The sequence below is a fragment of the Lytechinus variegatus genome, chromosome 4 (genome assembly GCF_018143015.1).
Source record: "Lytechinus variegatus isolate NC3 chromosome 4, Lvar_3.0, whole genome shotgun sequence".
Lineage (NCBI taxonomy): Eukaryota > Metazoa > Echinodermata > Echinoidea > Temnopleuroida > Toxopneustidae > Lytechinus > Lytechinus variegatus.
Window position 1 is genome coordinate 56,809,784 of NC_054743.1, and position 23,736 is coordinate 56,833,519.

Below are 23,736 nucleotides of genomic sequence, written 5' to 3' on the forward strand. Positions count from 1 at the left end.
ATGAGCAGTTCGCAATACTTCCGGGTTCACTTGTTTAGAACCAGGCCGCCATGGCACCATGGCAACCGACGTCATCGCTTCAGTAATATAAAAAAGTTTAAAGCTTGTGTATAGTTTTGGTAAATCCACCAAAATGCACCTTTCACTATTCCAATTCATTGCTAGCTAATATGAATGGATATGCCCTATAACAGTTATGATGTGGAGGATATGAAATGAAAATGTGTTTTACAGGATAAATTTTGCGATTTTACATGGAAATTTAACTTGATCGGGTCACCCGATCAAATTAAAATATCTGTGTGTTTTTGTCTTTCAATTAAATCCTATTCCAAATCATGGAATGGGCTGAAACTTTCAAGATATGTTTTTTGTCTGTAACTTTTGGATATCTAATCACTAAATTTATAAGATAAGTGCTTGAATGCCCATTTTTTTAATTTAAAACAAGCATCGCCGAGAGAGGGCGCTATATATCCAAGATTTGAATATTTGAAATTTTCTCAGAGAAGTGCAGTTGGAAAAATATCTAACGATCTCTACGCTTCAGTAAGACTGTCATATTAGATGATATTCGATTATCAATCACATTATTGACCCTTTACCAACGCTTTACACAGACTTTAATATTAAAGTTATACACTTTTTAAAGAGTCACGATTATTTCCACATTAAAGTTATAAATCAGTTTAATTCTTTTATCCAATGTATGGATTTTTTACATAAGGAAATCAATTGTCACTGAATCGCCATAGATTGCAACAATGGCAAATAACATATAGGAATACTTGATAATGAAACACAACAGGAATAATGAGTCGGTTACTGTATTAATTCTTCATTTGCATAACGACCAGAATGCGCATACCCCCCCCTCATATGCAGGGCCCGCGTAAGTGGGGGCGGTGGGGGAGGGGCGGGCTTCAACCCCCTAACAAAATCATTCCGTGGCCAATGTTGCTGAATTTCATTCGGTTTATATGTTTTCTACTTTCATCCTACCATATTCCGCTGTCAATTCGGCCTTGAGGTGAAAGAAGCAGTTCGTGATTAGACATTGATATTTGATATTTATTATATACAAACTGCATGCGCAGAAGATGAAAAATCACTTAAATCCTAAAAAATAAATGTACAGTTCTGCTTTACCCTATGCATATTTCAAGATAGACACGATATTGTGAATGATTGCCTTATATTTATAATCACATTTTTATTTTTCATCCTAATATTCAAGAAATGCATGGATCATATTATGTAGAGAGCGTTTATCTCTTAATTTGATTGAGGTCATTATGTGCGTCCGGAAGTCAGCGGATAAAATGATAATATAATTTATTCAGAAAAATCGGCTGCTTCCTAATTTTGCTGCTTCAAATCTAAAGCATGTTGACTGAAAAGCATTCTCTAACACAGGGCATCAGCCAACATAACTAAAACCAGTAAAGTTGTGCTTTGAAAATAATGAGATATACGCCATGGTAATCGCTATTGTCAAAATACCTGTATGTTCTCATTAAGATGCACATTATCATTGGGCGGCGGATCTCGTTCGATCAAAGAAATGATAGCGTTGATTGTCTAATAGGTCCATGATTTAACCGACACATTAACAAATGGTTGAGGTGTGGGATCTTCATTATCAGTAAATCTGTTCCAATTGTGGAACTCGGAAATAAAATAACTCATGGCTTCTTGTTGGCTGCCATCCTTAAATATTAAGCTCGTCTGATTCGTCATGACCTTGATGCCGCAACTTCCATCTTCTAAAGTTCTTACTGTATAGTGGTGTGTGAGAGAAGAGAGAGAAATATACACATATTAATAAGGCTGTTGTGTATTGGGAGTAAAAAAAGACTAATAATAAAATGAGAAAATAGAGAAAGAGAAATTAACGAGTAATACAAAGAGAGATTCGCATTTAAAAGAGTCTGGGGAGAAATTGAGGGGAGAGGGAAAGGAATAAATAGAAAGGGAGAGGGCGCGTTTGCTCAAGGAGGGGGGGGGGGTATTACACAATGATAGGGTTGCAAAGTGCCGGAAACTTTCCGGAGATTTGGGAAAATTTCTATGGAAAGTTTCGGGAATTTTCATTTTTTTCACAAAAAGTGACAAATTCTGTTTTTAAAAACAAAATTATAAATTGATATCCTCGAATATTATATTTTGCATTTGTATTTAAAATTTTCTTCATTCTTTAAATTGCCCAGGCTATATATTACTTGTCAAACTGTAGATAAAAACATTATAGTCCATGTATCCATTACACGATGGAGCATTAATGCTTTTCAATTCAACATGGAAAAAAATAAAACTTTGCATTACACGATTTTTTATATATTTTTCATTTTTCCTTGAATGTCAATACTTTTTATGCCATTTTATAATAACACATTAAGACAATATTGCCCCCCCCCCTACATATAGTCTGCACGCACAGACCCTTATTAAAACTTTGATCCACAAGTGGGTCTTCTCACAAGACTAGCTTAAATACAACTTTCTGTTGAACAAAAGGATATTTTGGAGTCATTGGCCGAAACTTTAGGCTGCATATTCAAACCACTTTCCTCGAGGAAGGGTTTGCACTTGTCTACTGTGCAAAGCCTTCACTCGAGTTAAGGATATGAATGTGCAGCCTACTCACGACTTGTGTACTGAAGGCCCTCTCGCTCAGGCAAGTTTTGTATGTGTTAGTCTTTGTGTGGAGACCCACTTGTTGATCAAAGTTCCATCCATGGTATGTGCCTGCAGACTAGGTATGCACAGCATACTTATCCCACCAGCGGCAATGGCACTGGCTTGCGTCTCGAAATGGGAAAAATCAGGTCCAGGAACAAAAATGTTACATTGTTAATTTATTTCTAAAATGAAAATGCTCCCCTCCACCCACGAAAAAAAATTGGGGGGGGGGGAGAAATATTACAATAATGGTTGACTTTGAAAGCAATCAAGATGAATAGTTTTTTATACACAAATGGATACAAATAGATGCACTAAGTTTGTTGACCTCAAATGAACTTTGAACTTCATTGATTGAGATTGAGAAACTTGTTATTAATTACATATCTTTTATGCTATTAAATGACAATCTCATATCAGTTTCATTATATTTGATCTACACTACTTGAACCAGCAATCTGTATTCATACTCATCAAATTAACGCCACAAACAGCAGAAAGTTCTCACTTCTGCGATGCAGAAATAAATAATGAATAACAATAATGTTATAATTATCATTAATAATGATTATCCTCATCTGCAAAAGGATTAGAATATCCAATAGGCATCATTGCATGAACAGTTTAAATATATCCCTTGTGTAAAGCATTTGCAGTGTACATGTACTGCCATCGCACGTAGCATTCAGCCAATTAAAACAGTAATCAACTGTTACTTTAAATTCATTGAAATTCTGCATTGCATGACTATCTTAGCATAATATTTGGCTTTAAACTTGCTGACAAAGCACAATCAAGCTTCATCTGCCACGGTACCCCTTTCCTTTCCTGTATATAAATATCAGAAAATGTCTATTTTTTTGAAAATTCCCAACATTCTTTAAAATTCCAGTAAATTGCCAAGAATTCCCAAAATTCCCAATAATTTCCAGTTTATTCCCATGGAAAGTTTCCACGTCGAAAATTTCCAAGAATTTTGCAACCCGACACAGTGACCTTTATACACTCTAAAAAATGAAGTGCTGATTCAGCTCTTAAAGAGCGTGTATAGTGACTGCACTTCGGAGTGCTGATTTGTCTAGTTCAAATTTGCACTTCATTTTTTAGAGTGTATTAAATTGGACTGAATTGGGCATATGAATATGAAACAGGCCCAAGTCATCAGAACGTCATTTCTAGAAAAATGGGGAAAAATACTGGATATTTCATTTTGGGCAATTAATGTAGGCCTATATTTGACGAAATTACAGAACATCATAAAACAAATTTAAGTATCATATGACATATTAAGTGTATATTTTTTGAAGAAAATTAATGTTCACGATATTTGTGGGTGGGTTCTTTTGTCTGGTGAACTTGGGTCGCTTTACGAATCATATGGACTTGGGACATTCTTACATTCATATACGTGGTAGAATTCTGTAGTAAGTAGTAAAGGAATCAGAGAGGTCGCTATGATATGAATGTAAGAAAAGCCCATGTCCTGGACTTGGGCTTTTCTTATACTCATACAAAATTTTCCTCCTTTACTTAAGACATTTCTGAGATGATTTTAGATTTATCATTTATACACAAAATGAGTCATTGTAATGATTTCCCATATATAACTCAATTTCACCAAAATCAGACTTGTGCTGTTTTTATATCCAGATACTATATTAAATTCCTTATTCTATTTCCATTCGAAAAATAATGCTAAGTAATATAAATCAGAAACAATGTTACAGATGAACATTCTTACTTCGCTAAAAAAAATGCAATTTAGCATATAAATGGAAATAAGGGGGGGGGGGGTAGGTCCACTAAAAGCAAAGCTTGTAATGCGTGAATCCTCCTTGGAAATGAAAAAAATATATTATCGACATATTTATGTATGCGTACATATTATAAAGGAAAAAAAGAGATGAAACAGAAAGATGGAAATCAGATTTATGTAAACATATTTTAAATCACTGACCAAATGCAAAGCTAGTCACACAAAGAGGTCTCCGCTGAGGATATATTGCGCAATTAGAGAGGAGAAAAAGAAGAGAGAGTGAATTACAAGACAAAGAAGACAAGACATAACAAGATGCAGGACAAGACAGGATAAGAACATAATAAGTAAATAAGAAAAAAATTGAGGAACGCCAGTTGAGTGGGGATTATTTATTAGGACAGGTAATTTCGATTTAGCGTGTGTATAGTGAATTCAGTAAAAATCATCGTGTACCAGGCTGGGAATGTATTCATTAATAGGTTCACAACGTGATCAGATAATATATTTCTTCGCTGTCTTAAAAAAAATCATGTTCGATTTCCAGGTACCGCATTGTAGGCTAACAATGTATTCTTTGCATCATCAGATGATCTCGTTATCATTATGATCAAGTGATCAAGTTCTTTGTTGAATAGTCACTTAGGTTCATGAAGATTTCAACTATGTCTAAATAACCATGATAATGTAAGAAAGTAGCAGTAGCCATGCCAGGGGTGAAAGAATTTGGTTACTTTAGCTCATTTCAGGTATTTGTTTTGCCATTGATTTTCAGTTCGTATTTTTATTCCTGTCTAAAAAATATGGGAGATCATCTTAATTTCAACTCTTTTAAACACTCTAAACTTTAGTCAGCTCGTGTTATTTTTGACTAACCCCCCCCCCGAATGCAGATTTACAATGTGATTTCTCTGCTTAAGACTGCGCGACCCAAAACACATATATTGCTTCATTATAAATATTCGAGGGCATACTTTCTATCAGAACATTTAATATAAGGAGATTAGATGGAAGAGCACAATGCAAGGATAAGATTTACTTTGCATACTATATTTGGTTGTATATCTGAAAAAAGGCAATGATGCTTGCCATATATCATGGCCAATTGTAAATGAAGACAGAAAATTCGTACATGAGAAACAAACACGAAAAAAGACACCTAACTAATTCCTCTGTATAAGAAACTTGAACTAAATATGTTGAAAAAGTGAAATGTTTGATAAAACGAGGTCTTATGACTTACCCAACTGGTTTGCCATGTTCTATCTCCACCTTTACCTTATGTTCATCATCGGAATCAATACTAGAACGATCTAATCTCTCATCAGTCCCACATCGTATGAATCTAATAGTATTAACGTGTAGAGAAGAAATATTTTGTGTATCTTATATTGGGGAAGGCTGGTGTTTGGTGGGTCTGCTCTGGGGAACGCAAAGTAAAAACACCAGCAAAGGCGGAGACAAAACTGATAAGTTTAATTATTTGTTGCAGGGATTAGATTGTAACTACAAGGAAACTAGATTTACAACAAATGAAATCAAATCAAACTGAAATAAAATGTTAGAGCAAGGTATTGTCGTCCTTGACCAGAAGAGCATTACCCCATGCATGCCCATTGCCCATGAACACAAAGTGAAATGTAAGACAATAAATCATTTCGGTAATTCATGTATGGAAACATTTAGTAGGATCTAAACTATGTCAAATTATAATAATCATGTCAATACGTGGGGTTCCACATTGTAGACAGACATGCCAAAGAGGGATTTAATTTTAAAGTATCATAGCTTTTATCTCTATACGGTAAAGAGCAGCATGGCTTACCAATAACGCATTTTTTTTTCTCTCTCTGATGAACATTTATTTTACGTCATACATGCACTGTATATGCATGATGTATTATACTCAAAAGTACATGTTTAACATTGTCACGGAGTTCCAAAAAGAGGTTCTTATTATAATTTCAGCAAAACACCTATTCTCCACAATAAAGAACCACACCTTGAAAAAAAATGGTGGACTTATTAACCGATAAATGCTTGTCATGAACCAACAAAATATTAAAATGTACTAAATGTATCATACCTTAGGATCCTCAGATGTTTGAGATGGGGTGTTGATCTGAAAGCTTGAATGACGCGTTCGGTCTTGTCGTTACCGATTTTGAAATCTCTGAATGTGACCTTGACAAGCTGAGATGAGACCTTGCGAAGTGCATTGAGTAGTGAAGTGGGATCATCGTGGAGAGAAGCCGGGTAATACTCATGCTCATATGTTTGAATGGTGAGCTCTGTCGCTGCTGGTAGATGGATCCTCTGGATGACGTCACATCTGATCATGTCCCATACCTGTATGGTGATCCTCTTCACATTGTCAAACATCGAACCACAATCCTGCCATCTTTTCAACGTCTCCTGAGTAACGGTCAGATCAGTCACAGTTGAGCTCGTGTTGCAGTCATCCTACAATAGGTGAAAAAAATAAAAAAATAAACCTAAGAGATGACATCATACTAGTGGAAACATTATATTTATTACCATCCACATCGGCTGACAATATATAAGCATACCTATATGAAAGTATAATTATTCACACATTGTCAACAAATGGAAATTGTGTACATGCCGTGCAAATACATAATTAAAACAGCAGATTAATTATTTATACACAAAGTCATGTAAAATGAACAATATACAGTAATTTACACAATGGAGGAGAGAATGGAGAGAGAGAGAAATTATTAAAAACACTAAAGATGAAAAATCATCCTTAACAAGTCATCAATGAAGTGTTTTCTTTACTACGATTGTATTATTGTCAGTTTAATCATAATTTTAGAAAATGCATTAAAATTGATTCCTAGTAACTTTTCCTGCACCCCATATTCAGAATATGCTTTCGAATTTGAGGGCTAAACTCACTTATAAACCAACATGTCTTGCAAATTATTTCATGAATAAGAACAGTGAACCAATAATTCCACTGAAAATAGAACGAGACAAATGAAAGAAATAGCATAGCACTGATGATTTCATCAACATTTGATTTAAATTAGAAGCTTATAGATTTTTTTTTGTTTTCACAAAACACACTATGCGTAGCATACCGATATGCAAACGAGATAGTCGATACTTGTAATTTACTATCCATTTTGTATTTTCTCGTTTTAATTAAACAATATTTTTATTTTTACAGTACAGAGACTCTAAATCAAAGCACAATGACGTTACAGCAATATCAATTTACCTTGATTAGAGACAAATCGAACTTTGTTTTACATGAGGAGAAATAGATCAAACTACAATTGTAAGTGGGTGACTTTATCAGTTTCCTCATCTGCATGATAATCAAAATGTGTACAAAACTATTTTATGAATTTGAGCAAAATCTCATTTGACATCCGGGTTTTGGAAACAAAATAGAAAGCTCATTTGATTTTCTATTTTCATTAAATGTAACCCTTCGAAGTGCTGTAAAATGGTACGCGGGCTCGGTATGGCAACAAGAAATAACGCATTTCTACTCCACACCCTAGTACATTCATCAGTGCAATCACAATCTGTGGCTGAATGAACCAAATATTTTGAGGGGGCCGAGCGTGGAAAGAGAGGCCAAAAAAAAAAAAACAGCGATAGATTGAAAGCAGCGAATAAATTTGTTTGCCTTCGTAAGAAAAGAAAAATCATGTTGTGATTTTCATCTGTAATCTGATGTTCATACTACGCCGACGAATTCCTCATATAAATGAATTTAAGAAAAATGTAGTCTACATCTCGTTTTGAGCCTGATATGCCCCCTAGCGTATCAAGATTGAAGTTTGATCACAACAGCTGAAATCAAAATTAGAATAAACAAAATAAAAAAATCTAATTCACAAATCCAAATACAGAGGTAAGAAAAAATGAAATAAGATTTACAAGAATAACAATTCAGTAAAGATATGTACAATTTCACCTTATATGAGGCATCATAGCCCCATTAGACAAATTAATGGCAGCCGAATGAGGAGCATGAACAAAAATCAGAACTTGTATGGTTTGCTTGTAAGTGCTACTTTTTTTACATGTAAAAACGTCCTTACGTATATTACCTTTGCAGTTGATGCCATCGATGATGATGTTGAGTAGAAGTCATCATGATACAGACCGTAGAGTGTGAGGTTCTTCAGATGATTCATCTTACAGATGAATTGAGCGAAATCACGTGATGCAGACGGACGTTCACTGAGATTCTCATTGTGATGAAGAATCTCAATCTGATAAAATAGTAACATAAAGATGGAATCAAGGTTACTGTACATTAATACGTACACAGAAATGGGGATATAAAAATCAAATCTAGCATGAATATTATTCACGAAACAACACACCAATCTAGTATGGCTGCAATCATGGTAATAAACATTGTTATCATAATCATGATAATAAAACAATCTTAATGGAAATCGCGTTTTGCATATCTGCCTACATTCCACACTCCGTATTTTTGAAACTATCGGACCGATTATTAATTAAAAATACACGATAAAAACTTAAGGTGAAATATATAGTCATTTTAGTCAGATTTGAGGTTGTGATGAATAGAATTATTCATTTAATATCAAGAATTGCAAGCGCTATATGAAACACAATAGCACCAATCAAACCAAGTTGTTGAATAAATGTTCATAACACTCTATAATTAATTGAACTAAGAAAGGTGCTACTTTAATACCTGAAACATACTTGAAAGAATGAAATAAGACTTACAAGAATAACAATTCAGTAAAGATATGTACAATTTCACCTGATATGAGGCATCATAGCCCCATTAGACAAAATAATGGCAGCCGAATGAGGAGCATGAACAAAAAGGAGAACTTGTATGGTTTGCTTGTAAGTGCTACTTTTTTACATGTAAAAACCTCTTGACATATATTACCTTTGAAGTTGATGCCATCGACGATGTTGTTGAGTAAAACTCATCATGATACAGACTGCAGACTGTAAGATTCTTCAGATGATTCATCTTACAGATGAACTGAGCAAGATCACGTGATGCAGATGGACGTTCACTGAGATTCTCTCTGAGATCAAGAATCTCAATCTGATATAATAGTAACATAAAGATGGAATCAAGGTTACTGTACATTAATACGTACACAGAAATGGGGATATAAAAATCAAATCTAGCATGAATATTATTCACGAAACAACACACCAATCTAGTAAGGCTGTAATCATGGTAATAAAATGATATCATAATAGAAAATCCAAAATTGAATTCGCGTTTTGCATATCTGCTAACATACCACACTCCGTATTTTTGATAGTATCGGCCCGATTGTTAACTAAAATTACAAAATACAATGGCAATGTGAAATATATAGTTGTTTTAGTCAGATTTTAGGTTTTGATAAATATAATTATTCATTTAATTTCGAGAATTATAAGTGCTATATGAAACGCAATAACACCAACACCAATTAAACCAAGTTGTTGAATAAAATGTTCATAACACTCTATAATTAATTGAACTAAGAAAGGTGCTACTTTAATACCTGAAACATACTTGAAAGAATGAAATAAGATTTACAAGAATAACAATTCAATAAAGATGAGTACAATTTCACGTTATATCAGGCATCATAGCCCCATTAGACAAATTAATGGCAGCCGAATGAGGAGCATGAACAAAAATCAGAACTTATATGGTTTGCTTGTAAGTGTTACCTTTTTACATGTAAAAACCTCCTAACATATATTACCTTTGTAGTTGATGCCATCGACGATGCTGTTGAGTAGAAGTCATCATGATACTGACCGCAGAGTTTGAGGTTCTTCAGATGATTCATCTTACAGATGAACTGAGCGAAATCACGTGAGGCAGAGGGGCGTTCACTGAGATTCTCTCTGAGATCAAGAATCTCAATCTGATATAATAGTAACATAAAGATGGAATCAAGGTTACTGTACATTAATACGTACACAGAAATGGGGATATAAAAATCAAATCTAGCATGAATATTATTCACGAAACAACACACCAATCTAGTATGGCTGCAATCATGGTAATAAACATTGTTATCATAATCAGGATAATAAAACAATCTTAATGGAAATCGCGTTTTGCATATCTGCCTACATTCCACACTCCGTATTTTTGAAACTATCGGACCGATTATTAATTAAAAATACACGATAAAAACTTAAGGTGAAATATATAGTCGTTTTAGTCAGATTTGAGGTTGTGATGAATAGAATTATTCATTTAATATCAAGAATTGCAAGTGCTATATGAAACACAATAGCACCAATCAAACCACGTTGTTGAATAAAATGTTCATAATACTCTAAAATGAATTGAACTAAGAAAGGTGCTACTTTAATACCTGAAACATACTTGAAAGAATGAAATAAGATTCACAAGAATAACAATTCAGTAAAGATATGTACAATTTCACCTTATATGAAACATCATAGCCCCATAGACAAAGGCAGCACAATGAGGAGCATGAACAAAAATGAGAACTTGTATGGTTTGCTTGTAAGTTCTACTCTCTTTACATGTAAAAACCTCTTGACATATATTACCTTTGAAGTTGATGCCATCGACGATGCTGTTGAGTAGAAGTCATCATGATACTGACCGCAGAGTTTGAGGTTCTTCAGATGATTCATCTTACAGATGAACTGAGCGAGATCACGTGATGCAGATGGACGTTCACAGAGATTCTCCTTGTGATGAAGAATCTCAATCTGATAGAATGGTAACATAAAGATGGAATCAAGGTTACTGTACATTAATAGGTACACAGAAATGGGGATATAAAAATCAAATCTAGCATGAATATTATTCACGAAACAACACACCAATCTAGTATGGCTGCAATCATGGTAATAAACATTGTTATCATAATCATGATAATAAAAAATCTTAATGGAAATCGCGTTTTTGCATATCTGCTTACATTCCACACTCCGTATTTTTGAAAGTATCGGCCCGATTATTAATTGAAAATACACAATAAAAACTTAAGGTGAAATATATAGTCGTTTTAGTCAGATTTTAGGTTTTTATAAATAGAATTATTCATTTAATATCAAGAATTGCAAGTGCTATATGAAACACAATAGCACCAATCAAACCAAGTTGTTGAATAAAATGTTCATAATACTCTATAATTAATTGAACTAAGAAAGGTGCTACTTTAATACCTGAAACATACTTGAAAGAATGAAATAATATTTACAAGAATAACAATTCAGTAAAGATATGTACAATTTCACCTTATATGAGGCATCATAGCCCCATTAGACAAATTAATGGCAGCCGAATGAGGAGCATGAACAAAAATCAGAACTTGTATGGTTTGCTTGTAAGTGCTACTTTTTTACATGTAAAAACCTCTTCAGATATACCTTTGAAGTTGATGCCATCGACGATGCTGTTGAGTAGAAGTCATCATGATACTGACCGTAGAGTGTGAGGTTCTTCAGATGATTCATCTTACAGATGAATTGAGCGAAATCACGTGATGCAGATGGACGTTCACTGAGATTCTCTCTGAGATCAAGAATCTCAATCTGATATAATAGTAACATAAAGATGAAATCAAGATTACTGTACATTAATACGTACACAGAAATGGGGATATAAAAATCAAATCTAGCATGAATATTATTCACGAAACAACACACCAATCTAGTATGGCTGCAATCATGGTAATAAACATTGTTATCATAATCATGATAATAATAGATCTTAATGGAAATCGCGTTTTGCATATCTGCTTACATTCCACACTCCGTATTTTTGAAAGTATCGGCCCGATTATTAATTGAAAATACACGATAAAAACTTAAGGTGAAATATATAGTCGTTTTAGTCAGATTTTAGGTTTTGATAAATAGAATTATTAATAATGATAATAATTATAGGCATTTATATAGAGCCATCTATCTAGAAATATTCTATTCCGAGGCGCGTTGTTATTATTATTATTACCCCGGCTTTAGCTCGAGCTGCCTCTCAGCGCTCATGCATTCAAGGAATTAATCCTGCCGGGTACCCATTCACCTCACCTGGGTCGAGTGCAGCACAATGTGGATAAATTTCTTGCTGAAGGAAATTACGCCATGGCTGGGATTCGAACCCACGACCCTCTGTTTCAAAGTCAGAAGACTTATCCACTGGGCCACAACACTCCACAATTCATTTAATATCAAGAATTGCAAGTGCTATATGAAACACAATAGCACCAATCAAACCAAGTTGTTGAATAAAATGTTCATAACACTCTATAATTAATTGAACTAAGAAAGGTGCTACTTTAATACCTGAAACATACTTGAAAGAATGAAATAAGATTTACAAGAATAACAATTCAGTAAAGATATGTACAATTTCACCTTATATGAGGCATCATAGCCCCATTAGACAAATTAATGGCAGCCGAATGAGGAGCATGAACAAAAATCAGAACTTGTATGGTTTGCTTGTAAGTACTACTTTTTTTACATGTAAAAACCTCTTAAGATATACCTTTGAAGTTGATGCCATCGACGATGCTGTTGAGTAGAAGTCATCATGATATTGACTGTAGTAGAGTGTGAGGTTCTTCAGATGATTCATCTTACAGATGAACTGAGCGAGATCACGTGATGCAGACGGACGTTCACTGAGATTCTCATTGTGATGAAGAATCTCAATCTGATAAAATAGTAACATAAAGATGGAATCAAGGTTACTGTACATTAATACGTACACAGAAATGGGGATATAAAAATCAAATCTAGCATGAATATTATTCACGAAACAACACACCAATCTAGTATGGCTGCAATCATGGTAATAAACATTAATATCATAATCATGATGATAAAAAATCTTAATGGAAATCGCGTTTTGCATATCTGCTTACATTCCACACTCCGTATTTTTGAAAGTATCGGCCCGATTATTAATTGAAAATACACAATAAAAACTTAAGGTGAAATATATAGTCGTTTTAGTCAGATTTTAGGTTTTGATAAATAGAATTATTCATTTAATATCAAGAATTGCAAGTGCTTTATGAAACACAATAGCACCAATCAAACCAAGTTGTTGAATAAAATGTTCATAATACTCTATAATTAATTGAACTAAGAAAGGTGCTACTTTAATACCTGAAACATACTTGAAAGAATGAAATAAGATTTACAAGAATAACAATTCAGTAAAGATATGTACAATTTCACCTTATATGAGGCATCATAGCCCCATAACACAAATTAATGGCAGCCGAATGAGGAGCATGAACAAAAATCAGAACTTGTATGGTTTGCTTGAAAGTCCTACTTTTTTTACATGTAAAAACCTATTAACATATATTACCTTGGTAGTTGATGCCATCGACGATGACGTTGAGTAGAGGTCATCATGATACTGACCGTAGAGTGTGAGGTTCTTCAGATGATTCATCTTACAGATGAACTGAGCGAGATCACGTGATGCAGACGGACTATGACTGAGATTCCCATAGTCAGCAAGCGTCTCAATCTGATATAATAGTGACATGAATGTGAAATCAAGGTTACTTTATATTAATCCTTAGACAGAAATGGGAGTATTATCATCAAATTTATCATGAATATCATCCACGAAACAACACGACAATCTAGTATGGCTGTTATCATGACAATACAAAGTGATATCACAATAGAAAATCTAAATTGATATCGCGTTTTGTATATCTGCTAACATTCCACACTCAGTGTTTTTGATAGTATCGGCCCGATTATTAATTGAAAATACACAATAAAAACTGAAGGTGAAAAATATAGTCGTCTTAGATTTTAGGTTTTGATAAATAGAATTATTCATTTAATATCAAGAATTACAAGTGCTATATGAAACGCAATAGCACCAATCAAACCAAGTTGTTGAATAAAACGTTCATAACACTCTATAATTAATCGAACTAAGAAAGGTGCTACTTTAATACCTGAAACATAGTTGAAAGAATGAAATAATATTTACAAGAATAACAATTCAGTAAAGATATGTACAATTTCACCTTATATGAGGCATCATAGCCCCATTAGACAAATTAATGGCAGCCGAATGAGGAGCATGAACAAAAATCAGAACTTGTATGGTTTGCTTGTAAGTGCTACTTTTTTACATGTAAAAACCTCTTAAGATATACCTTTGAAGTTGATGCCATCGACGATGCTGTTGAGTAGAAGTCATCATGATACTGACCGTCGAGTGTGAGGTTCTTCAGATGATTCATCTTACAGATGAATTGAGCGAGATCACGTGATGCAGATGGACGTTCACTGAGATTCTCTCTGAGATCAAGAATCTCAATCTGATATAATAGTAACATAAAGATGGAATCAAGGTTACTGTACATTAATACGTACACAGAAATGGGGATATAAAAATCAAATCTAGCATGAATATTATTCACGAAACAACACACCAATCTAGTATGGCTGCAATCATGGTAATAAACATTGTTATCATAATCATGATAATAAAAAATCTTAATGGAAATCGCGTTTTTGAAAGTATCGGCCCGATTATTAATTGAAAATACACGATAAAAACTGAAGGTGGAATATATAGTCGTTTTAGTCAGATTTTAGGTTTTGATGAATAGAATTATTCATTTAATATCAAGAATTGCAAGTGCTATATGAAACACAATAGCACCAATCAAACCAAGTTGTTGAATAAAATGTTCATAATACTCTATAATTAATTGAACTAAGAAAGGTGCTACTTTAATACCTGAAACATACTTGAAAGAATGAAATAAGATTTACAAGAATAACAATTCAGTAAAGATATGTACAATTTCGCCTTATATGAGGCATCATAGCCCATAGACAAAGGCAGCACAATGAGGAGCATGAACAAAAATCAGAACTTGTATGGTTTGCTTGTAAGTTCTACTCTCTTTACATGTAAAAACCTCTTGACATATATTACCTTTGAAGTTGATGCCATCGACGATGCTGTTGAGTAGAAGTCATCATGATACTGACCGTAGAAGAGTGTGAGGTTCTTCAGATGATTCATCTTACAGATGAACTGAGCGAGATCACGTGATGCAGACGGACGTTTACTGAGATTCTCATTGTGATGAAGAATTTCAATCTGATAGAATGGTAACATAAAGATGGAATCAAGGTTACTGTACATTAATACGTACACAGAAATGGGGATATAAAAATCAAATCTAGCATGAATGTCATGCACGAAACAACACACCAATCTAGTATGGCTGCAATCATGGTAATAAACATTGTTATCATAATCATGATAATAAAAAAATCTTCATGGAAATCGCGTTTTGCATATCTGCTTACATTCCACACTTTGTATGTTTTAAAGTATCGGCCCGAATATTAATTGAAAATACACAATAAAAACTTAATGTGAAATATATCATCCTTTTATTCAGATAAAACAAAGGTTTCGTTATAGTACAGCTATTTAATGGGTTTTATGGGTTACTAACCCAGGACCAAAATCCAGTTAAAACTAATTACAGCAAAACCAATTGAAACCAGTTGGCCAACTGGTTTCAATAGGGAAATTGGAACAACTACTCGTTCCAGTTGAAAACCCGTTGCCAATTGGTTCCAGTTAAAACCAGTTGGCCAACTAGAACCAGTTGGCCTGGCCAACTGAAACAGTTGGCAATTGGATTCAATTGGTTCCAGTTGTTCCAATTTCCCTATTAAAACCAGTTGAATCCAATTGGAGGCAACTGGTTTCAATTGGTTCCAGTTGAAACCAATTGGAGGCAACTGGTTTCAACTGGAACCAGTTGAAACCGATTGGTTTCCAACTAGATCCAATTGGAACTTCCAGTTGGAATGAACTTAATTAGTTACAAATTAATTAACATTTGCACTATAAATATTGCTCATGCCAACACAGAAGCAGTGTTATATGTCTGTTAATACCAATGTAAAGGGCATTGATAAAACACAGACTTTCATATGTATACATGTATATGGAAGATCTTCAAATATATGTATTTTTATTTGATGTAATTCGGTAACAGTTAGCGGTGTACTAATTATCTTTTAATCTGTTCTAATTATAATCTTTAACATTTATGAACATGGTTTTCACTGCTAATTATTTTAAAAACTTATCTGAAAAAAGTGTGGTACTTCAAATTGAAAAAAAATCAATAGATACAATGTAAATTAGGATAAATCTGATAAAACATTAATAAGTGCACACTGGCAAAAAATATGCAAATTAACTGGTTTCAATTGGATCCAGTTGGGTTACTGGAAAATTTCCAATTGGAAACCAATTGGAAATCATTTCCAGTTACCCAACTGGATCCAGTTAGGATTTCCAGTTACCCAACTGGATCCAGTTAGGATTTCCAGTTACCAACTGGTTCCAATTAGAGTTCATCATCTTTCCAGTATAGAAGTCATCCCCAGTTGCCCAACTGGTTCCGTTAGAAATCATTTCCAGTTACCCAACTGATTCCAGTTGCCCAACTGGTTCCAGTTAGGATTTCCAGTTACCCAACTGGTTCCAGTTAGAAATCATTTCCAGTTGGAAGTCATTTCCAGTTACCCAACTGGTTCCAGTTAGGATTTCCAGTTGCCCAACTGGTTCCAGTTAGGATTTCCAGTTGCCTAACTGGTTTCAATTGGTTTCAACTGGAAATTGCTTAATTCCAGTTAAAACCAATTGAAACCAGTTGAAACCAATTGAAACCAATTGAAACCAGTTGGAAATCCAACTGGTTTCAATTGGATTTTGGTCCTGGGAATCTTAAAATGCATTGCAAGGTTTTTAGGTCTTGATAGATTTATTTAATTTCAAAGTATTCAAAGAACTGCAAGTAGTTTATTGTACACAATAGCTCCAATGAAACCAAATTGTTTGATATCTTAACTGATGAATAAATATATTGAATTCGAATAACGTAAGAAACAATGAATAATAATGTTGAATTTTAAGTATTAATATTTTACATGTAGAACATTGTTGCCCAGTGTATTAGTCTTGAAACAGAGGATCGAGAGTTCGATTCCTAGCCATGGCGTAATTTCCTTCAGCAAGCAATTTATCCACGTTTTGCTGCACTCAACCAAAGTGAGGAACATTAATAGATACACGGCAGAATTAATTTTCTCAAAAGCACTGAGCACTGAAAGGCAGCTTTAGCTAAAGTCGAATGATAATAATAATTAACAGTGCGCCTCGGGTTAGTTTATGTCTTTATAGATGGCGCTATATAAATGCCTATCATTTTTTTTTTATAATTATGTATATTTAAAGTATAAATCTAAGAATCTTCATTTCGTACGGCCTGAAAAACACTACATCAAAAACATACTGAAATTAATGATTGCTAAACTAAAGATTATTGTTAATGTTGGACGAGTCTATCAACTAAAGCAACTTCAGTTCTGGATGTGTTTATCACATTTTGTTTTATTAGACAGAAATGAACCATACTGGCAAATTAATATTACCTTTAAAAAATAAAAGTTTTGACTGAACAGTAAACGCAAATTTTACTTATTGGGCCATTTTCTGAGGTACATTCATTTATAATACAAATCCTTATGCAAAAGATTATTAGACAACATCATAATTTCATAAGATACGAATGCATATACATGTAAAGTTTCAATGAAACAAATGCAAAGAAACGAACCAGAGAGAAAAAAACGAATTTTGTTTTGATTTTCCATGCTCATGAACAATACAAATGAAACGAGCTTTTTACCCTAAACAAGTGTTGGTTCACTATGGGTAATGTAGAGAATGCGCTAAAACAAATAATTTTTCTCATCGTTTTTTATTATTATTTTTTTTTTTTACATCGATAGCACTAATCAAACATTTCCTGTTTTTTACATAATAAATGACTGTACTAATGTTTGTCATTTCGAATATTGTAAGCATATTGATGGCTATATAATATTTTTCAAATGACAATTGCCTTTGTCACGAACCTTGCAATATGCAACTAGATTTATTTTTTTTCAAAACACACACAAAAAAGAAAGCTTTAAATCAAGATTATCATGATTAAATCGAAACCAAGGCTATCATGAATATATGCTTATCCCTAGCTGCTTCAATATTCAAAAGGTAAAAAAAAAATTGAAGGGGTAAAAATATATACTAGTGCAGATGATGCTAAAGATTATTTGAACGTAATATTTTAGACATTATGTACATTACTAGATGGATGCGTCTGATGTTGTTTGTTCTATAATCGTTTGTTCCTATTTTATACGTAATTGTCAACAGGGGAAAAGAGTAACAAGTAATTGTCTTCAATTATTCAAGAAGGAAAATGTAAAGTACAGTGCGTCACCGAAAAGAGGGACACCGGAATCATATGTAATTTTTGCCATTAGAATCATGAATTTTCCTCCTAAAACGAATGGGAGGATAATTATGCTTCAATTCTTTTATTTGATATTCACCTCAACATTTCTATAACGCATGCATGACTGAGTAAAAACAATGGAAAATGGTGCTACCAATCTAATTTGCACGAGGAAATTTGCAATTTTAAGTGGGTTTTTCCGGCTATTTGGATAAAGAAATCGTACATCGATCAGCAATCTTTTCCTCTTCCATATGAGACCAAAAGCGTATAATATTATTGACGCAAGGTTAAGAAAAGGTTGGATAAAAACATGCTTGATTTCTACCTATTCGACGGATGGTTGGAAACAACAAGCACCCCCCCCCCCCCCACACACACAAAAAAAAAAACAGCAGACAATAGACTAACGTTGAATGCTTCTCGGGCTGGGGAAGGAAAACCCTTTATTGTTGCGGGCTGGTTGATTGATTCACTGAGTTTATTCTGCTTCTCTTTCAATTCAAACACAAACTGCAATACAAACTCAAGTGAAATATAAAGGACATAAAAGAAAAGGGAATCCACTTTGAAGCAATGTCTGCTCATTTCCTTTCCCTGGAATAACGGATCATAATGAAATTATGATAATAATTAAGAATGCTTGCTGGTAGGTCCATGGTTTGACAGAATAAAAAAAATAATACAAAGTGGGCCAAGCGCGTTATGGCTATACACAATGTTCGAAATAGTAATGATATATCTTTCCACTGGTATATAACATTAGACAAATTTGAGTTGAAGAAAGTGAATTTCCGCATCACTTCATACTGCAATAATTGGAAGAAAATAAGAAACTAAAAATATACCTTTGCAGACGATGCCAAGGATGATAATGTTGAATAGAACTCGTCATGAAATTTCGGACTGTTTTGATAAGCACCAAGATGAAGTTCCTTGAGATGAGGCATCTTACAAATAAACTGAGCCAGATCACGTGATGTAGACTGACATTGACTGAGATCAATGTAATTGATATCAAGACGCTCAATCTGAAATAATAGTAACGTGATGAAGAAACAAAAAAAATCATCAAACAAGGGCCTGACTAAACCATTGAACTCTATTCTACATTCGATTAAAGAACAAACATGGATCATCGAATCATTGGAAATAACTGTTGGTCGTTCACATAATGTTATGAGAATCACAGTAATTTGCTCTAAAGCCTCTATTAACTATATATGAAAGGAAAATTATTGTTGTATTCATGCTATATTTGCTTATGTAATAGAAGGTTGTTAATTTGCCCTTGATATTTTATTAATAAAAAAATATGGTTGAATTTCATAAGTAAAACGGCCAAGCGCGCTGCCATGAATGCAGTATGCAATAGTTGTGCTGATGACTTCAGTTCCCAGCTTTCCTTTGACATAACATATCCAATCAATTCAAAATTGAGACATGCTGATTCAATTCAATTCGAAAATGGTTTATTAAACACGCCTCACAGCCAAAGGCTGAATAAAAAACCATGTGACCAATTTACAATTACAGAATACTTACAATCCAAACATAAAATTATATAAATTGAATGCAATTACTAGTATTTCTTATCATAAAATAAGGAAATAAATTGCAGAAAAAAATCATACATTGTATTAAACATTATAATGTTAAGTACGCACATTTAATTATAACCACTACAAAGAAGCACATAGTACATAAATGGAAAGTAATAGAAAAGAAGAGATGGGAAATGGTAAAGACGGCAATGGAGGGCAGACCGTGAAAAGGTGAGTAAAGGGAAAGGGTCATCAAAAGGGGATGTAGATAGAAAATACAGAGAGAAGATTGGGCCAGAAAGATGAAGAAAGTTGTAGAAAAGATTAAAAACAAAAAAGCAAAACACGTGAATGCTGTATATGCCTTTCTTGTAACAAAATCAGTTGCAAATAAACAGTGCGTAAAAAAATACTCTTGGAAAAAAATCCTGTAAAATTAGACATTTGTAATATCCTGAAGATTTTTCCACATCTTAACATTGGTAAAGATACATTTAAGCAAATTACGATATAACTGTCAAAAAAAATATTTCGGCTTGAGTGAACACCACTTACTTTTGAAAAGTTAGTGAAAATGATTTGCACAAAACTTTAAAATAGTTATGCGAATAAGTGTAGATCTTAATAATGATGAACAAAAAAAATGATTTGAAGATATCTTTTACTATTTTTAACTTAACTTGTTTCATTGCCCAAAATACTTCAAAGGGCTTATACTAATTACTCGGATCGCGTGCGAAATCACTCGGGTTCTGGACTTTGGCGATTTTTTTTTTTGGATTTCGATGCGATTTTTTTTCCATCGGTGTCTTCAATGAGACAAACACTTTGGGAAAAGAAAATGAAATTGAAATTCGAGTTTCGTTTTAAGCCGGCAAGTGCCTTAAATAATGTAATTTAATACAATACAAAAATGATAAGTGAAACGACATCATAAGCGTCTTCATCATTGTCATTGCATATTCATGAAGACGTGTATTCAACTGCTTCAAAAAATGTAATACAATATATGTTATTCCATGTAACTTCGATCAAATTATCGGTATGTTATTTGTCTGAGTTTACTTTTATCAATTCAAATTGTATTGCGTTCAGAATGAAACATGGCCTTAATAAAGAAATAGACCATACAGGTTACCCTTATTGTGAGCCAGTTAGGAAATATGTCATATTTATTCAAATTTGAAGGTACAAGGATATTCAAATTGCTTGTTTAAAAATGAGAAGAAACAGCATCCTAATATATTCATGATATATTCGAATGACACCAACAGGTTCATAGTTTATTTGAAAGTATTATCTTAGACATTATATATTACTAGACGGACGAGTCTGTCGTTATTTGTTTTATCATCGTTTGTTTTTCTTGTATGCATACTTGTCAACAAGGGAAAAGAGTAACCTATAATGGTTTATTTCGATTAAAGATCAAATAAACCACTACCTACTGACCTATGTCATATCTAAAAAAAATCTTCCACATGAGATAAAAAGCGTAAAATATGATTGACACAAGGTTAAGAAAAAGTTGGATAAAAACATGCTTGATTTTTACCTATTCGACGGATGGTTGGAAACGACAAGCAACCCCCCCCCCCACACACAAAACCACAGACAATAGGCTAACGTTGATTGTTTCTCGGGCTGGGGAAGGAAAGACCTTTATTGTTGAGGGGCTGGGTATTGTCACTATAAGATGGTGAAATTAGGATTATCATGATTGATTGATAGATTGACTGAATTTGGTCTGCTTCTCTTTTAATTCAAACACAAACTACAATACAAACTTAAGGAAAATATAAAAGACGTAAAAGGAAAGGTAATCCACTTTGCAGCGATGTCTGCTTATCTCGGTTCCTTGGAATAAATAACGGATTACAATGAAATTATGATGATATTTAAGAATGCTTGACAGAATAAAAATAATAAAACAAACCGGGCCAAACACATTATGCCCATACAAAATATTCGAAATATAATGATGTATCGTTCCTCTGGTATGTAACATTAGACAAATTTGAGTTGAAGAAAGTGAATATCCGCATCACTTCATACTGCAATAATTGGAAGAAAATAAGAAACTGAAAATATACCTTTGCAGACGATGCCAAGGATGATAATGTTGAATAGAACTCGTCATGAAATTTCCAACTGTTTTGATAAGCACCAAGATGAAGTTCCTTGAGATGAGGCATCTTACAAATAAACTGAGCCAGATCACGTGATGCAGACTGACATTGACTGAGATCAATGTAATTGATATCAAGACGCTCAATGTGAAATAATAGTAACGTGATGAAGAAACAAAAAATCATCAAACAAGGGCCTGACTAAACCATTGAACTCTATTCTACATTCGATTGAAGAACAAACATGGATCATCGAATCATTGGAAATAACTCTTGGTCGTTCACGTAATGTTATGAAAATCACAGTAATTTGCTCTAAAGCCTCTACCAACTATAAATGAAAGGAAAATTATTGTTTTATAAAGGCTATATTTGGTTATGTAATCGAAGGCTGTTAATTTGCCCTGTATATCTTATTAATAAAAAGAAATATGGTTGAATTTCATAATTAAGCTTTATTTTGTGAAAACGGCCAAGCACGCTGCAATGAATGCAGTATGCAATAGTTCTGATGATGACTTCAGTTCCCAGCTTTCCTTTGAAATAACATGATATCCAATCAATTCAAAATTGAAACATGTGGATTCAATTAAATTAAAAATGCTTTATTTTAACATGCCTCGCAGCCAAAGGCGAAATATAAAAAATTGTGTCCAATTTACAATGACAGAAAAATACTTACAGTACAAACATGAAATGATATAAATTGAATAAAATTACTAGTACTTCGAATTATAACGCAAACGTTTTACATATTATATGTAATGCAATTATTACATTTTTTTGGTATATTTCGTTTTCCTACATACACACATGAATGCTTCAATTTCTTTTTCGTTTCTTTCTTTCATTTCCCTTACCTTTCTGCCAACTTATTCAAGCCTTTTCATTCCCACTTCTCCACCCCATGATTTATCCTTTTCTAAACATATCTTACTCTCTTTCTCTCTCCCTGTTTTCCTTTTTCTTATCCCATATTTCATCCTCTCCTTCCTTTATATGTTTCTTTCTCTCTTTCTTTATGCCATCCTTTCAACCCCTAGTCTGTTAAAAGTTGTATTTAGTCTTAAGCTGTAGTTATTTCATATTATTATGTAATTGAATTGTGAAAATGATGTGTAATCAAATTTTTAACATTACAATTGTAAACTTCATGTAATTCAGCCTTTGGGCTGCGATATGTTGTTTTTGCCAATAAATACCATTTTACTACTACTACTGCTACTACTTCTTATCAAAATACAAGGAAATAAATTGTTGGAAAA

At 33.4% G+C, this 23,736-nt stretch overlaps 1 protein-coding gene across 2 annotated transcripts; it reads right to left on the bottom strand.

The window, feature by feature from the left end:
* Nucleotides 1–1,377: 1,377 nt before the first annotated feature.
* On the bottom strand, nucleotides 1,378–22,612 carry LOC121414379. Of its 2 annotated transcripts, XM_041607537.1 has the most exons (11): nucleotides 15,402–15,649; nucleotides 14,611–14,775; nucleotides 13,797–13,961; nucleotides 12,963–13,130; nucleotides 11,840–12,004; nucleotides 11,012–11,176; nucleotides 10,186–10,350; nucleotides 9,360–9,524; nucleotides 8,530–8,694; nucleotides 6,525–6,901; nucleotides 5,678–5,783 (listed from the first exon to the last, which is right to left on the bottom strand). In XM_041607537.1, exons 1-11 carry the CDS (start codon nucleotides 15,612–15,614, stop codon nucleotides 5,678–5,680), a joined length of 2,019 nt encoding a protein of 672 aa, XP_041463471.1. In that variant the 5' UTR covers nucleotides 15,615–15,649. The 2 variants fall into 2 exon arrangements, with proteins under 2 accessions (XP_041463470.1, XP_041463471.1); XM_041607536.1 differs by lacking the exons at nucleotides 8,530–8,694; nucleotides 9,360–9,524; nucleotides 13,797–13,961; nucleotides 15,402–15,649 and adding exons at nucleotides 1,378–1,778; nucleotides 19,647–19,829; nucleotides 22,436–22,612 and having other exon boundaries at nucleotides 5,682–5,783.
* Nucleotides 22,613–23,736: the final 1,124 nt, after the last annotated feature.

Coding starts and splice junctions, on each gene's coding strand:
- LOC121414379 (XM_041607537.1), bottom strand. CDS start 15,614: ATGTACAGTAACCTTGATTCCATCTTTATGTTACCATTCTATCAGATT. Junction 14,776..15,401: donor CGATGGCATCAACTTCAAAG/GTAATATATGTC, acceptor CTATTATATCAG/ATTGAGATTCTTGATCTCAG. Junction 10,351..11,011: donor CGATGGCATCAACTTCAAAG/GTAATATATGTC, acceptor CTATTATATCAG/ATTGAGATTCTTGATCTCAG.